This window comes from Otolemur garnettii, unplaced genomic scaffold (assembly GCF_000181295.1).
Source record: "Otolemur garnettii isolate 467f Iridium unplaced genomic scaffold, OtoGar3 scaffold00137, whole genome shotgun sequence".
In the NCBI taxonomy this organism is placed as follows: Eukaryota; Metazoa; Chordata; class Mammalia; order Primates; family Galagidae; genus Otolemur; species Otolemur garnettii.
In genome coordinates, this window is record NW_003852532.1 from 361,809 (window position 1) to 378,675 (window position 16,867).

Sequence of the window (16,867 nt, forward strand, 5' to 3'; positions counted from 1 at the left end):
AACATATTCACTCAGAACCTGTGTCTTGGGCTGGGCGTGCTGGCTCACACCGGTAATCCTAGCACTCTGGGCAGCTTGAGCTCACAGGTTTGAGACCAGCATGAGCAAGACCAAGACCCCATCTTAAAAAAACAAAATCAATAGGTGTTGTGGTGGGCATGTGTAGTCCTGGCTACTCAGGAGGCTGAGACAAGAGAATTGCTTTAGCCTGAGAGTTTGAAGTTGCTGTGAGCTGTGAGCTATGACACCACAGCACCCTACTGAGGGTGACATAGTGAGACTTTGTCTCAAAAAAAAAAAAAAAGAAAGAAAGAAAACAAACCTGTGTCTTCTTTCCCATGTATGTATGTATGTATATATAGAGACAGGGTCTCACTCTGTCACCCAGGATGCACTGCAGTGGCCCAGTCAGAGTTCACTGTAGCCTCAAAATCTTGGGTTCAGTAAACCTCCTGTCTCAGCCTCTTCAGTAGCTGGAACTACAGATGCATACCACCATGCTCAGCTAATTATTATTTTTTCTTCCAGACAGAGTCTGACTATGTTGCCCTAGGTAGAGTGCTGTGGCATCACAGTTCACAGCAACCTCAAACTCTTGGGCTTAAGCGATTCTTCTGCCACAGCCTCCTAATACACTAGGATTATAGGTGTGGCTCATCTGCACTGGCTTATCTTCACTTTTAGACAAAGCTTCCAGTACCTAATCCCTAACATTCCTTGTTCACATGGAATAAGTATAGAAGTATAACTCAAGAAGTGTAACTGTTACTTTTCCCTGGGGCAACAGTACTTCCTGTTTCATATCCCAGCCAAAAATATAGCTAAGAGGTGACCCAAGAGGTCATTAGCCCAAGAGGTGACCAAAAGGGCAGGGTACAGGTAGGTTTGCCAAATAAAATACGGGATACCTTGTTGAATTTGAATTTCCAAATATTGCATCAGATAAACTAACATTTAAAAAGTATTCATTGTTTATTTAAAATTCAAATTTGACTGTGAATCCTTTTTTTTTTTTTTTTTTTGATGACAGTGTCTCACTTTGTCGCCCTGGTAGAGTGCTGTAGTGTCACAGCTCACAGCAACCTCAAACTCCTGGGCTTAAGGGATTCTCTTGCCTCAACCTCTCAAGTAGCTGGGACTGCAGGCCCAGCTATTTTTAGAGACGAGGTCTCGCTGGGGCTCAAGCTGATCTCAAACTCGCGACCTCAATCCACTCACCTTGGCCTCCCAGAGCGCTAGGATTACAGGCTACAGCCGTGAGCCACTGTGCTTGGCCCACAACACTGATTTTATTAAACAGAATACAAATTTAAGTTTACAATGGCTAACGTACCTGGCAGAGTAACTATTTGTAACAATTCTTCTTTAAGGAAACTACCAAATGAAAGATCAAATTGCAAGTCAGGAAATTGCCTGGTTAGCCTAAAATTGGAACAAAGGAAGTAACTATTCTTAAGGTAATATTTCAGTCAAAGTAAGTGAAATATATTCTAAGGTAAGAAAAATCTGGCTGACCGGGCTTGGTGGCTCACTCCTGTAACCTTGGCACTTGGGAGGCCGAGGTGGGCAGATTGCCTGAGCTCACAGGTTAGAGACCAGCCTGAGCCAGAGCGAGACGACCCTCCCCCCCTACTCCCCGCCTCTAAAAATAGCCGGGCCTTGTGGCGGGTGCCGGTAGTCCCAGCTACTCGGGAGACTGAGGCAAGAGAATCGCTTGACCCCAAATCCGTGAGTTTGAAGTTGCTGTGAGCACTGATGCTAGAGCACTCTACCAAGGGGGACAAGTGAGACTGTCTTAAACAAAAACGGGGAAGAAGAAAGAAAGATCTGGCCAGCAATGGGCAGGCAGTAGACGGTTCAAATGCTCTGAAGTTCCACAGTCCCAGCGGTTTTTACCCCTTACTAACTACTTAACATTTGCAGGCTTCAGTTTCCTTATTTTGTACACACAGGCTTTTTGTGAGGACTGACATTATGCACTGAAAACATTAAACCTAATATTATGCTATCTGTATTCTATATTTAACATTATCGATTATAATATAAAACATATCCTAACTACAGTACATATTGTTATGTTATTTCTTCTCATTGTACTGCTTACTATTGTTCTATTTAACAACTCTCTAACCTGGAGAAACAGGACAAAGGTGCAGAACAATCCCTCCCTCACAACCAGGCAGAGTCGGGTACGGGTTACCATGACAACAGCTCGCGCCTAGACATTTTCCGCTCGCGCGGCGCTAGCAGAGAAAAAAGCCTCGGCTGCGTGTTGCGTCATCACTCCGCGCTCGTTAGCTTTCTTGGTGCTATTGGGGAAAGTCCCGGCCCGGCTACCGTCGCCCCCCAGGTGGGAATTTTTTTTTTTTTTCTTTTTAACCTTTGTTCCATACTACCAAGGCTATAAGACAGTAAGTTTTTAGGAAGAGAGAGGATGGGCGAGCGACTGAGCGTTGAAAGAGATGCACTAGCGTACTCTCCACCTCTGAACCTTCCTGTGTCCCGAAGCCTATCAGCTTCCTCTCAGCTGAGATCGCGCCGCGTCTACTTCCGGGCGGGTGCCCGCCAGCACGGCCTCCGCCGCTCCCCTTCTTTGGCCCCTTTGTGTCCCCGCGGTGTTGAGGCGCGGGCTCTGGCAGGTCCTTTCTCCAGGCAGGGGGCACCGTAGCGCAGGGAGCCTGTCTCTGTAGGCGGGCGTGAGGCCTGCTGAGGGGTTAGATTGGGGAACGTGCCTGCGCGTGTTGGGGTAAGAGGAGGTTGCACGAGGGTCAGCTCGTGGTTTGAGTAAGGAGGGATGGGTGGGGGGAAGCGGTCGAAAGGGATTGAAAAGCAATAGAAATTTAAAAACGGTACTCCTGTCCACCTTCTGATCGGTGTGGCCTAACAATGAAGGGTAGCCATAATAGTCCTGAACCACTGGCATGTTTGCGGGCCCATTGAGAATGAACTGCCTTGAGAATGAACTGCTATGGGTTTGTATTTTGTATTGTTTTCATGGCCTCTTCTCTTTTTATTTTTTTCCCTGCAGATAGTTTATTTAAAGCCCTCAGCCCGCTAAGGTGGTGGTTTCTACCAATATGAATCTTTTCAACCTGGACCGTTTTCGCTTTGAGAAAAGGAATAAGAGTGAGGAAACTCCTGAAGCAACCCCTCAACCTTCCCAGCCTGGCCCTTCATCACCAATTTCTCTTAGTGCTGAAGAGGAGAATGCTGAAGGGGAAGTTAGCAGGGCAAACACTCCAGATTCAGATATAACTGAAAAAACAGGTGAGTTACACTGTTGCAAATTGATGTATCATCCAGAGATATTGTTAAAAGATGAAAGGCAGAAAGGATTCCAATTTTTTTTCTTCTTGATGTCATACATACTGATGCATTGTCCTCCAGTGTGCCCTTTTAAATAGAGCTCTGGGACTCCGTAGGCACCATCTACCTTCAAATGAGTACCCATCTATTCATGCTTCATTTTTATAGGAGTTCTGGGAATATGGCCCAATGATTGAAGTTGAAATCAGAATTTAGGTCAGAATGGTTGTTCCTGGAAGAAGAATGTTGGTGATTCAGTCTTGTGATAGATTTAGGGGCTGTTTGATTTTATTCCAGTATTTCAAAAAGTATCTATCAGCTGCTATGAGCTAGACATTGATCAAGATGCCTGAAGACAACCTCTATGCACAAATGAAGATCAGCTCATATTCAGATACTGCCTCCACCTGATTTCCTGGATATCCCCAGAATGCAAATGAGTAACTGGTATTCCGAATGGTGAACGAACCATTTTCAACCTAACCAGAAGATCATCACAGACAATAGCATTCAAGAATAAGGCAAAACTTAAGATTGCCATTCTAATCTGTGTTCATTGAGCAGTTAACAGAAGAATATATTTGCACACTTCCTATGTTTTAGGCCTAGTGCTAAGTGCTTCAATTTCTGTCATTTAACTTGCACAATAATCCTACATTTTGCAGAAATGAAACTAATGAAATCTTACATTTTGCAGAAATGAAACTCAGAGGTAGAGTCTGAGCTCAAGTTCAGGCTGTCTGATTTCAGAGCATAAACTCTTAATATTTTTATCATGCTCTTCCTATTTTTTTTGTTCCTGAGGACTTGACGGTGATACATTATAGTTTCTTGTATGAGCATGAGCCCAGGAGTTTGAAGTTGTTGTGAATGAGTGGAAGTTTTATTTTAATGTTTACTTCAGTAATACCTTTTTTACATAAGACTCAGTATTTCACAAACAGTTTTGAAATTAAGGTAACCTAAGAGATGAGGGGTTTTTTGAGACAGAGCCTCAAGCTATTGCCCTGGGTAGAGTGCTGTGGCATCACAACTCACAGCAACCTCCAACTCCTGGGCTTAAGCGATTCTCTTGCCTCTGCCTCCCAAGTAGCTGGGACTATGGGCACCTACCACAACGCCCGGCCATTTTTTGATTGCAGCCATCATTGTTTGGCGGGCCGGGCTGGGGATTCGAATCCTCCAGCTCAGGTGTATGTGGCTGGCGCCTTAGCTGCTTGAGCCACAGACGCCGAGCCTGTGTCTTGGTATCTTATTTGCCACTCTTCTATTTAACAGTGATGGCAGATTCCTTGCAAGTTATCATTAGAATAACTTTTTTTTTTTTTTTTGAGACTTTGTAGTTTGCCCTCAGTAGAGTGCTGTGGCATCACAGCGCACGGCAACCTCAAACTCTTGGGTTTAAACAATTGTCTTGTCTCAGCCTCCCAAGTAGCTGGGACTACAGGTGTTCACCACAATGCCTGGCAATTTTTTTTGTTGTTGTAGTTGTCATTGCTGACCTGGGCCGGATTCAAACCACTAGCCTCCATGTATGTGGCAGGCACCGTAACCACGGTGCTAGCCTAGTAATTCTCTTTTTTTTGAGACAGTCTCACTATGTTGCCCTCAGTAGAGTGCTGTGGTGTCATAGCTCACAGCAACCTCAAACTCTTGGGCTTAAACAATTCTCTTGACTCAGCCTCCCAAGTAGTTGGAACAGGCACCTGCCACCTGGCTATTTTTTGTTGCAGTTGTCATTTGTTGTTTAGCTGGCCCAGGCCCAGGCCCAGGCTGCGTTTGAATCCACCACTCTCAGTGTATGTGGCCAGTGCCGTAACCGTTGTGCTACGGACTCTGAGCCTAGAATAACATCATTTTAAAATATTTTGGTGTAATTGGAATTTGGTGGAATGGTTGGGTAGATTGGATTAAAAGATAATTTAGGAGTCAGACTTCCAAAGGAGTATTGAACTTATCTAAAAGCTGTAGACAACAAATGCAGGATTTTTTTTTTTTTCTTTTTACACTGAGACAGAGTTTTGCTCTTGCTTCCCGGACTAGGATACTTGTACTGCCATCATAGCTCACTGCAGCCTCAAACTCCTGGGCTCAAGGGCTCCTTCTTCCTCAGTATCCTAAGTATCTGGAACTATAGGTACACACCACCATGTCAGGATAAACTTTTCTGTTTTTGTAGAAAAGGGATCTCCTCAGGCTGAGTCTTAACTATGTTGTTCAGGCTGGTGTCAAACTCTTGACCTCAAGGGATTCTATCCCCTTGGTATCCCAAAGGGCTAGGATTAACAACTAAGGGACTTTAAGCTCAAGAGTGACATCCCTCTGTTAATCCTTTTGATAGATAAATGATGTTGCATAACATGCAGAAGTTAATTCTGAACATCCAGGTATTTTAATGTTTTTCCAATTAGTACATTCGTCTTTATGTGGTTAGGCAAGGCTAAGGGGTAGGTATGAGATTTGAGTCCTTAAAAAACTATTGTTTTAGCTGGGTGTGGTGTTTCAAGCCTGTAATCCTAACACTCTGGAAGGCCAAGGCTAGAGAATTATTTGGGCTAGAATTTGTGAGACCAGCCTGAGAAAGAGTGAGACCCTATCTATACTAAAAATAGAAAAACTAGCTGGGTGTGACTGTAGTCCCAGCTTCTTAGGAGGCTAAATTGGGAGGATGGCTTGAGCCCAAGAGTTTTAGGTTTCTGTGAGCTAGGTTGAGGCCATGGCTCTCCAGCCCAGGTGATAGAGCAAGGCTCCATCTCAAAAAAAAAAAAAACAAACCAAAAATCCAAAACCACCTCTGCTTCTTCATTTTAGTTAAATGTGGGACATTGGACAAGTCACTTAATGTCTGTGATTTATCGTTATGTCATCTCTAAAAGAACTTTGTAAACTGCATTTCAGGGGACTGTTTTAGTTACTTATGAATGTTGGTGATGTAAAATTATTAGTGGCCTTTTCTGATCAGTAAATTTTTTTCTGCTTTTTCCTCTAGGGATACTCCACTCTTTTTCTTTTATTGGGACATGCATATATTTCATACATAAATTCCTCATAGAAATTTGCTTTGGGAATCACATCATCAGTCTTGATGACATTGGGAAATGGGAAAATTAAGTTTGTTCTAGGATCATTGGGAATTTATCCTCATAGGAATGGATCACTTTGCTTTAAAAAAAGATTGTTGTAGGCCGCACAATGGCTCACCTGTGATCCCAGCACTTGGGAGGCTGAGGCGGATGGATTGCCTGAGCTCACGAGTTGGAGGCGAGTCTGAGCCTGAGCCAGAGCAAAGCCCTGTATCTAAAAAAAACAACTGGGAAATGTGGTGGACGCCTGTAGTCCCAACTACCTAGGAGGCTGAGGCAAGAGAATCGCTTGAGCCCAAGAGTTTGGGGTTGCTATGAGCGTGACACCATGACACTCCAAGGGGGACAAGTGAGACTCTGTCTCCAAAAAAAAAACAAAACTGTATATATATATAGTGATACTGTGAATTTGGGAGAATCTTGTGAACTAAGACTGACAAATTTATAGGTATAGGCATGGATAGTACAGTTAAGTGGTGGAAGAAAGTTATTTTATTAAAAAATCAGTTTAGCAGTAGTGACTGATGCACATTGATAGATGGCAGGGTTTGACAGGAAAGAAATCATTTACACAATTTTTACAAAGATGGCTATAGAAACTGGGGAGGTGTGAGCTGTTTCAAAGAAATGAAAGATAGGGTTTTGCAACCAGATCCCTAGTAGAAATGAGATAAGATGAATGTTAAGATTTTTGTGTAGGTAATTGAAAAGAGGAGTGTTGTGCATCAGAATAGATGGTAAGTACCTATTCTAGGCAGCTGGGCGTGCCTTTAAGAATTCAGATAAGAATCAAAGATCCTGGTCCCACCTACTAAGGCTGTTTAGCCTTGGGGAGGAAGGTTAGGTAGGGGGCGGGGAAAGTAGAATTTAGCAGAGAACTTCTAGACAGGACTTGATGCTGAAGTTTGATTTAAGGTCATGACTAGAGGTGGCAATTGGTGAATCAGTAGAATAGGACCATTGACCTTCATTCTTTATTATCGTATGGTAACTTTTCATGCTGCCATTGTGGGATAATGCTCTATTTAGTTACAATAGGATGTTAGCATCTAAGTCATCTTGTAGGACAGAAATTGTGGTCACTTTTCAACTAATCCTGTTATTTTACCTAATAGGAGTTAAGGTTTCATTTTCTACCACTCTCTTTCAGTTACCATGCCCTGGTCAACATTGTTTCTTGAATATGCCAAGAAAGGTTCCATCTATGCTTCTTTTTTGCCTGGAAGACCCTTTTTGTTTATACTTGCACATGACTTGATTCCTTCATTAGGTCTTAGTGAAATAACACCTTTTGTAGAAGGCCTTCCCTGATCACTCTGAAATAGCAACCCATCCTGCCCTGCTCCACTCCAGCTTTTACTCTGGTTTACTGTATTTTTCTTGATAATATTTATCTCTAACATTACCTTGGATATTTATGTCTGCCTGGTTAGAATATAAGATCCCTGTGAAAGTAGAGAATTTTCTGTCTCTCACCTGTTCATCGCCATTGCTTAGAACAGAGACTGGCTTATAGACCCTCAAAAAGTGTTAAGTGAGGATTATTGTATGATGAGTGGGTGATAAGTAGTACTTTTTTTTTTTTTTTTACAAGAGTCTCACTGTTGTTCTGGCATCATAGCTCACAGCAACCTCATTCTTCTGGGTTCAAGCAGTCCTCTTGGCTCAGCCTCCCAAGTAGCTGGGACTACAAGTGCTCCCACAACATTTGGTTTGTTTTTCTTTCTTTTTTTTTTGAGACAGTCTCAAGTTGTTGCCCTGGGTGGAGTGCTATGGCATCACAGCTCACAGCAACCTCAAACTCTTAGGTTTAAGCGATACTCTTGCCTCAGCCTCCTAAATGGCTGGGACTACAGGCGCCTGACACAATGCTGGGCTATTTTTTGGTTGAAATTGTTTGGCGGGCCCCGGCTGGATTCGAACCCATCAGCTCCAGTATATGTGGCTGACACCTAGCTGCTTGAGCTACAGGCACTGAGCCTGGTTTTTCTATTTTTTATTAGAGATGGGGGTCTCACTCTTGCTCAAGCTGGTCTCAAACTCACCAGCTCAAGGCAATCCACCCACCTCGGCCTCCCAGAATGCTAGGATTACAGGTGTGAACCACTGCTCCCGGCTCTTTTTACTTTATTTTATTTCTTTTCTTTTTTCTTTTTTTTTTTTTTTGAGACAGAGTCTCACTATGTTGCCTAGATAGCGAGCCATGGCATCACAGCTGACAACAACCTCTAACTCCTGGGCTTAAGCGATTCTCTTGCCTCAGCCTCCTGAGTAGCTGGGACTACAGGCACCTGCTGTAACACCCAGCTATTTTTTGTTGCAGTTGTCGTCGTTTAGCCGGTCTGGGCCAGGTTCAAACCCACCAGCCTTAGTGTACGTGCCCAGCGCCCTACTCACAGAGCTACCGGCCCCGAGCCATTATTTTATTTTTTTTAAAGATAGTATCTCAGTCTATCACCCTGAAAGAGTGTCATGGCGTCATGTTTCACAGCCACCTCAAACTCTAGAGCACCTCTTACCTCAGCCCCTGGAACTATAGGCACTTGTCACAACACCCAGCTATTTTTAGAGTCTCAATATTGCTGGTCTCTAATTCCTGAGCTCAAGTGATCTTCCCGCCTTGGCTTCTCAGAATGCTAGGATTACAGGTGTGAGCCGCCATGCCCATACAGATCACAGTATTAAGCAAAGTAAGATCACAGTAGGGAATTGATGACTATCCATTCTTTTTAGGGAGGATCGCAAAAAGTTGCATACAATGTTTGGAGTGGACTCTAAACAATGGAATCATTGTTTTGGGGGGGGGAACAAATTATTTGAAAGGGTTAAGAATACATACTGCTTTGAAGAGTCTGACATTTGTATGGAGCAGGGGGCATTATGTATAGAAAAGGAGATTTGAGATGGAAATGTAGGGCAGCGCCTGTGGTGCAAAGGAGTAAGGTGCCGCCCCATATGCGGGAGGTGGCGGCTTCTAACCCGGCCCTGGCCAAAAACTGCAAAAAAAAAGAGAGAAATGGAAATGTAAACTACAGGGTTGTGCGGGGTGTTTATATCCCATGCTGGGAAGGGGGGGGTCTTATTTCACACATACAGTACAGCATTCCTATGGAAAGACCATTAATGAAAGAGTTGTGTAAATAGAAGTATCAATGTAGGGAAATGGCTGTAGGCGTGACAGAGAAAGTAATTTGGGACAGTTTTTTTTTTTTTTTCCAGCCATTTAATTAGGTTCTTTTTAAGAAATTTAAAACACCCGTTTTATGAGGGTAAGTTCCATTTGTCAGAGCAAACACACCTCGCAGGTAGTCTTGGAGCTGAGGAGTAGCCTTGATTTTTCGATAAATTTGCGAGTCCACAGCTTTTTATCAACCTTGCACTATTCTGTTATCTTGTATTTCTCTTTTTCTGTGGTGAAGATCTTACTTTCCTGGTGTCTGGGCTTCTGGAGCTGCTTCTTGAAATAAGCATCAGTAAGATGCTTTGGGATTTTTTTTTTGGTAGAGACAGAGTCTCACTTTGTCACCCTGGGTAGAGTGCTGTCACGTCACACAGCTCACAGCAACCTCCAACTCCTGGGCTTAGGTGATTCTCTTGCCTCAGCCTCCCAAGTAGCTGGGACCACTGGTGCCCGCCACAAAGCCCGGCTATCTTTTTGTTGCAGTTTGGCCAGGGCCGGGTTTGAACCCGCCACCCTCGGTATATGAGGCCAGCGCCCTACCCACGGAGCCACAGGCGCCACCCGATGCTTTGGGATTTTAACATTACTGATGTCAATTTTTGTGGTGGTGGTGGTGATGACAAATTTCTTGCTTGTTTTTCATAGAGGAACTTGATTGAGGGACAGAGGTCCAGTCACAAGTAGCAAGCTACTGCCCAGTTGCTTTAGGAAAACCACTCTCTTGCCTCTGTGGCACCCAGTGAGGATAACTGGAATGGTCCCGGTGTGACGCTAGATCGCATTTTCTCACATGCTGACTCAATGGTTTTTTTGCCATGGCTCACTAGCTTTCGAGGCACATCTTCAGTGGGATAGTATCTAGGCATTTTGTGAAGTTTAACCACCCGAGTGCCACCACGCTTGTCCCCACCAACTGGTTTTGTAACAGTGGCAAGGACCTTCATCTTCTTTTTCTTTGCAATCTTGGATTTAGCTGCTGTGTATTTCCTCATACAGCGCCTTTCTCGAATACATGGCAGATATACATTGGAAAATACATTGGAAATCCTGACGAGAACAGGATTTCGGCTGCAGTGGGGCTTCGCCTTCTTGGCCTTAAGCCTCTTTTCTCTCTCTCTCTCTCTCTCTCTCTCTTTTTTTTTTTTTTTTTTTTTTCAGTGTTTGGCCAGGGCTGGGTTTGAACCCGCTACCTCCAGCATATGGGGCCAGCGCCCTACTCCTTTGAGTCACAGGCGCTGTCCGGGCCTCTTCTCTTTATTAACAGGTTCTTCTCGTTAGAAACTGGCTTCTCGGCTTTTTCACCCGCCGTCTTGCAAAGTGGGAAAGAGCTGGACAGTTTTATTTGACATGTATTTGATGATAATTTGATAATCAGTTGAACACGGAGGATTTAAAGATAACTAATATGTTCCTTGCTTTGACAGGTGAGTGCCAACATCTACTGAATTAGGAGTAAGTAGGTTTAGGAGAAAGATACTGAAACACGATGAGTTTGCATTACCTGACATATTTCGGTAGCAAGGGAGTGAATGATTGAACATTAGAATTTGGAGCTTAGAGTGTTCTAAACCTTAGAAATTAACTTGAGAGGCTCGGCACCTGTAGCTCAGTGGTTAGAGCACCAGCCACATGCACTGGGGCTGGTGGGTTTGAACCCAGCCAGGGCCTGCTAAACAGGAACAACAGCAACAACAGCAACAAAATAGTCTGGGGTTGTGGCGGGTGCGGTGGTCCCAGCTACCTGGGAGGGTGAGGCAAGAGAATCACTTGAGCCTGAGAGCTGTGAGCTATGACACCATGGCACTCCATCAAGGGTGACATAGTGAGATTCTGTCTACAAAAAAAAAAATTGAGAGTCATCATTATGGTTGTTAAGAAAAGAATGTCCTAAGCAGTGTCTAGTAAAAAACATCAAGATTTGAAGATGCACAAAGGCAGGGAAACCAATGAAACAAAGGATGACTAGAATAGTCATAAAAAATGAGTTTTTTTTTCTTTTTTTTTTTTGAGACAGAGCCTCAAGCTGTACCCCTGGGTAGAGTGCCGTGGCATTACAGCTCACAGCAACCTCCAACTCCTGGGCTCAAGCGAGTCTCCTGCCTCCGCCTCCCAAGTAGCTGGGACCACAGGCGCCCGCCACAACGCCTGGCTATTTTTTTTTTTTGGTTGCAGCCGTCATTGTTGTTTGGCGGGTCCGGGCTGGGGATTCGAACCCGCCACCTTAGGTGTACGTGGCTGGCGCCCTAGCCGGTTGAGCTATAGGCGCCGAGCCGAGTTTTTTTTTCTTTAATTAAATCATAGCTGTGTACATTAATGCAGTCATGGGGTACAATGTGCTGGTTTTATGTACAATTTGAAATATTTTCATCAAACTGGTTAACATAGCCTTCATGGCATTTTCTTAGTTATTGTGTTAAGATATTTATATTTTACATTTAGTAAGTTTCACCTTGTAAGTAAGTTGCACTGTAGGTGTGGTCCCACCAATTACCCTCCCTCCATTCATCCTCCCCCCTCCCTTTCCCCATATTCTTGGGCTATAATTGGGTTATAGCTTTCATATGAAAGCTATAAATTAGTTTCATGGTAGGGCTGAGTACATTGGATACTATTTCTTCCATTCTTGAGATACTTTGCTAAGAAGTATCCTAGCACTTTGTAATCCTAGCACTTTGCCTGTAATCCTAGCACTCTGGGAGACTGAGGTGGGTGGATTGCTTGAGATCAGGAGTTCAGGACCAGGTTGAGCAAGAGCAAGTTGGAGGTATGTAAAAAACTAGCTGGTGTTGGAGTAAACACCTGTAGTCCCAGCTATTTGGGAGGCTGAGGCAAGAGCATCGCTGGGCCCACGAGTTTGAGGTTGCTGTGAGCCATGATGTAAGGGCAGTCTATCAAGGGAGACAAAGTGAGACTCTATTTCAAAAATAAAAAAAAAGATTTTGTCTGGGAAGCTAAAAAACAGAGTTTTCAGTTTGCTATATAGAGATTAGTAACAAATGCTGTAGAGAAGGCAAGCTGGATGGAGACTTATCAGTGACCACATTTTTTGGAAATTAAAGTTACTATTAACCTCTGACAGCTTCAGTGGAATGGTGATGAGATGGAAACTACTGTTTTGTTTTGTTTTGTTTTTGTTTTTTGAGACAGAGCCTCAAGCTGTCCCCCTGGGTAGAGTGCTATGGCATCACAGCTCACAGCAACCTCCAACTCATGGGCTCAAGCAAGTCTCCTGCCTCAGCCTCCCAAGTTGCTGGGAACACAGGCACCCGCCAAAACACCTGGCTAAATTTTGGTTGTAGCCATCATTGTTGTTTGGCAGGCCCGGCTGGATTTGAACCCGCCACCTTGGGTGTACGTGGCTGGCACCTTAGCCACTTGAGCCACAGGTGCCGAGCCAACTACTCTTTTTTTGAGACAGAGTCTCCCCATGTCGCCATTGGTAGAGCACAGCTCACAGCAACATCAAGCTCTTGGGCTTAATTCTCTTAATTCTCTTGCCTCAGCCTCCCAAGTAGCAGAGACTGCAGGTACCCCCCACAATGCCCAGCTATCTTTGTTGCAGTTGTTTAGTTGGCCCTGGCCGGGATGGAACCTGCCCCCCTCGGTGTTTGTAACTGGCAGCTGTAACCACTGTGCTATAGGCGCTGAGCCTGGAGACTTATTCTTTCAAGAAGAGAAAGAGAGGAACTTGATAGGGAAGCACTGTCAAGTAAAGATTGTTGGAAATTATGCAGCTAGTGGAGAGGGAAAGACTTAAGGGTAGGAAATACATGAAGAGAGGCATCAAGGGGTAAGAACTGATGCACAGTTGGATTGTTTACCATCACAAGGAAATAGAGACGCATTTTACCTGGGGGAAAAGTTGGAGGAGATAAAAATAGCTGGGTTCATAGATGATTTTGAAGTTGGAATGGAGGAAAACATTAGTGTATGATGAATTTATTTTCTTGGTGAAATAGATAGAGTCCTCTAAGGTAGTTGCCAATTCGAAGTGGCTATCATGTTGAAAGTAAACAGTCATTAAGAAGTGAGAGGCACTTAAAAAACTATACCAGTTATTGGGCGACGCCTGTGGCTCAGTGAGTAGGGTGCTGGCCTCATATACCGAGGGTGGAGGGTTTAAACCCAGCCCCGGCCAAACTGCAACAACAAAAAAATAATAACCAGGCATTGTGGCGGATGCCTATAGTCCCAGCTACTTGGGAGCTGAGGCAAGAGAATTGCCTAAGCCCAAGTGCTGGAGGTTGCTGTGAGCTGTGACGCTAAGGCACTCTACCGAGGGCAAGAAAATAAAACTCTGTCTCTTAAAAAAAAAAAAGAAAGAAAGAAACTGTACCAGTTATCAAGATTTCCTGAGAGCATTTCTTTGCCACATAAAGATTATATGAGCTTTTGGACCTCCCTCTTCCTTGCCTGTCTTTGCCTGGAAAGTCCTTGGCAACATTAAAAGCGGATATGTTCCTTTGAATAATAGGGCTGAATTATGATTTTAGCTTTCCATTTCCATAACCAGTGGGCAATACTCTTTTTGGGTTTTTTGGTATGTATGGCTGAATGTGAGCCATCACTGTAATAGGTAGTCATTTTGGTTCCTTACTGTGTATATTTGGGGGTTTTGTTGTTTTTCCTTTTAACGTCCATATGCCCTCCCGTCCTCAAGTTAACGTATGTTATTAGTTGAAGGCAGTACTTGGGGAAAGGGCTAGTGCTGAATTGTTCCGAATAGAAAGTTCAATAAGTAATGATACCTAAGTATAAATCTTAAGTGTATTTTAAGTATCCATTTTTGTCTGTTTTTCTTCTTTGCCTTTTTTACTTTCCTTAGCTATTGTTTTCTTAACAAAAGGTTATGTAAAAAGTTAAGTGATACAGCATTGTGTACTACAGAGTCTTTGATCCTTGTTTAGTTTTGGTGTTTGTTCTTTCACATATTTTTTTTCTCTGTGTATATAGTTCAGGTTTTTGATTCTTGAACAAAAAAAAGATTGCAACTTGTTAATTAAAAGCAGTTTTTTTTTTTACCCTTTACATGTTAATCCATATAAAATATACTCTACCTCAAAATTTTAAATGACTACAGAATGTCTTTTATGTGTGTATTATAACTCATATACTTTTCTATTGATGTTCATCAGTAATTTGGTGTTTTGTTCTTTGTTTTATTTATTTTTAAGAAACTGAAGCAAGGATTTTTTTTTTTTTTTTTTTGAGATAGAGACTAACTATGTCGCCCTGGGTAGAGCGACCTGACGTCAGAGCTCACAGCAACCTCCAATTCTTGGGCTTAAGTGATTCTGTTGTCTCAGCCTCCCAAATAGCTGGGACTACAGGTGTCCACCACAGTGGCTGGCTATTTTTTGGTTGTAGTTGTCATTGTTGTTTGGCAGGCCCGGGCTGGATTCAAACCTTCCAGCTCCGGTGTATGTGGCTGGTGTCCTAGCCGCTGAGCTACAGGCACCAAGCCTATTAATTTATTTCTTTCTGAGATAGAGTCTCAAGCTATGGCCCTGGGTAGAGTGCCATGATGTTATAGCTCACAGCAACCTCCAACTCGGGCTCAGGCAATCCTCTTTCCTCAGTTTTTCTATTTTTAGTAGAGAAAGGGTCTTTTTTTTTTTTTTTTTTTTTGAGACAATCTCATTATGTTGCCCTCAGTAGAGTGCTGTGTCATCACAACTCAAAGCAACCTCAAACTCTTGGGCTTAAGCAATTCTCTTGCCTCAGCCTCCCAAGTAGCTGGGACTACAGGGACCCACCGAAACTCCCAGCTATTTTCTTGTTGCAGTTGTCATTGGTTAGCTGGCTAGAGCCGGGCTTGAATCTGCCAGCCTCGGTGCATGTGGCTGGTGCCATAACGTGCTATGAGCGCCAAACCATAGAAACAGGGGTCTTGGTTTTGCTCAGACTGGTCTCAAACTCATGAGCTCAAGCAGTCTACCTGCCTCAGCCTCCTAAAGTGCTAGGATTACAGATGTGAGCCACCATGCCCAGCCTCTTTATTTTATTAAGATATCAAAAGAATACTATAGTGACCATCCTTTTACTATAGGTATTTTTACATATGTAGAATCTGTAGAAAAAAAATGCCTGGAAATGGAATTATCAAATTAAAAGAAATATAGTCAAATCACTGTGCACAAAAAATTTTACTTGTTTACACCAGGGTACAGCTTGGTTGTGTTTTTGTTCATTTGTTTGTTTTGTTTTTTAATTAAAATAGGGTCTTGCTGTGTTAGTGCACCTGTGTGGCTAACCTCGCTGCAGTCTCAAACTTCTTGGCTCAGTCTCACTATGTTACTGGCCTCAAAAGATCTCCTATGTCTCCTTCCTAAATTGTTAGGGTTACAGGATTTAGCCACCATGGCCAGCCTTTATAGCTTGGTTTTCTGATGTCTACTATTTAATTTCATATCTGGCTAAAATATTGTTAGTCTTTTTTTTTTTTCTTTTAAAGACACTGAGTCTTACTCTCCTATTCTGTTACCCAGGCTGGAGTACAACGCAACCTTGTAGGATCAAGCAATTATTGCATCTCAGCCTGCCAAGTAGCTTGGGAATACAGGCATGGGCCACTCACTGTGCCTTGCCAATTTTTAAAATTTTTTTCCAGAGATGGGGTCTTGGTATGTTGCCTGAGCTGGTCATGAACTCTTGGGTTCAAGCAATCTTCTTGCCTCAGCCTCCAAATGTGTTGGTATTACAGGTGTAAGCCACCATGCTCAGCTATTTTCTGTGTTGTGTTTTGTTTTGTTTTGTTTTGAAACAGAGTCTCACTTTGTTGCCCCCAATAGAGTGCTGTGATGTCATAGCTCATAGCAACCTCAGACTTCTTGATTGGAGTAATCCTCTTGCCTTGACCTCCTGAGTAGCTGAGACTATAGGTAATCCCCCACAGTGCTCAGTCAATTTTTCTGTTATTAGTAGTAGAGGTGTAGGATGGGTCTTTCTCTTGCTCAGACTGGTCTCCAACTCCTGAGCTTAGGAGATCCTCTTACTGGGCGGTCTGTGGCTCAAAGGAGTAGGGTGCCATCCCCAAATGCTGGAGATAGAGGGTTCAAACCCAGCCCCGACCAAAAATTGCCCCCCCCCCAAAAAAAAAGAGAGAGATCCTCAGCTCAGCGCCTGTGGCTCAAGCAGCTAAGGCGTCAGCCAAATATACCTGAACTGGCGGGTTCGAATCCAACCTGGACCACCAAACAACAATGATGGCTGGGCACCCTTGTGGCCAGTCCCAGCTACTTGGGAGGCGGAGGCAGGAGAATGGCTTGAGCCCAGGAGTTGGAGGTTGCTGTGAGCT

The 16,867-nt window shown here is 43.6% G+C and overlaps 1 protein-coding gene across 1 annotated transcript in view; it reads left to right on the forward strand.

Moving 5' to 3' along the window:
- The first annotated feature begins 2,279 nt into the window (after nt 1-2,279).
- Nucleotides 2,280-16,867, forward strand: part of SMARCAD1 (SWI/SNF-related, matrix-associated actin-dependent regulator of chromatin, subfamily a, containing DEAD/H box 1) — an 89,297-nt gene continuing 74,709 nt past the window's right edge. Inside the window, exons 1-2 of the mRNA XM_012810555.2 lie at nt 2,280-2,411; nt 3,029-3,267. Coding sequence (XP_012666009.1) covers nt 3,078-3,267 — 190 coding nt within the window. The 5' untranslated portion in view covers nt 2,280-2,411; nt 3,029-3,077. The remainder of the gene's footprint in view (nt 2,412-3,028; nt 3,268-16,867) is intronic.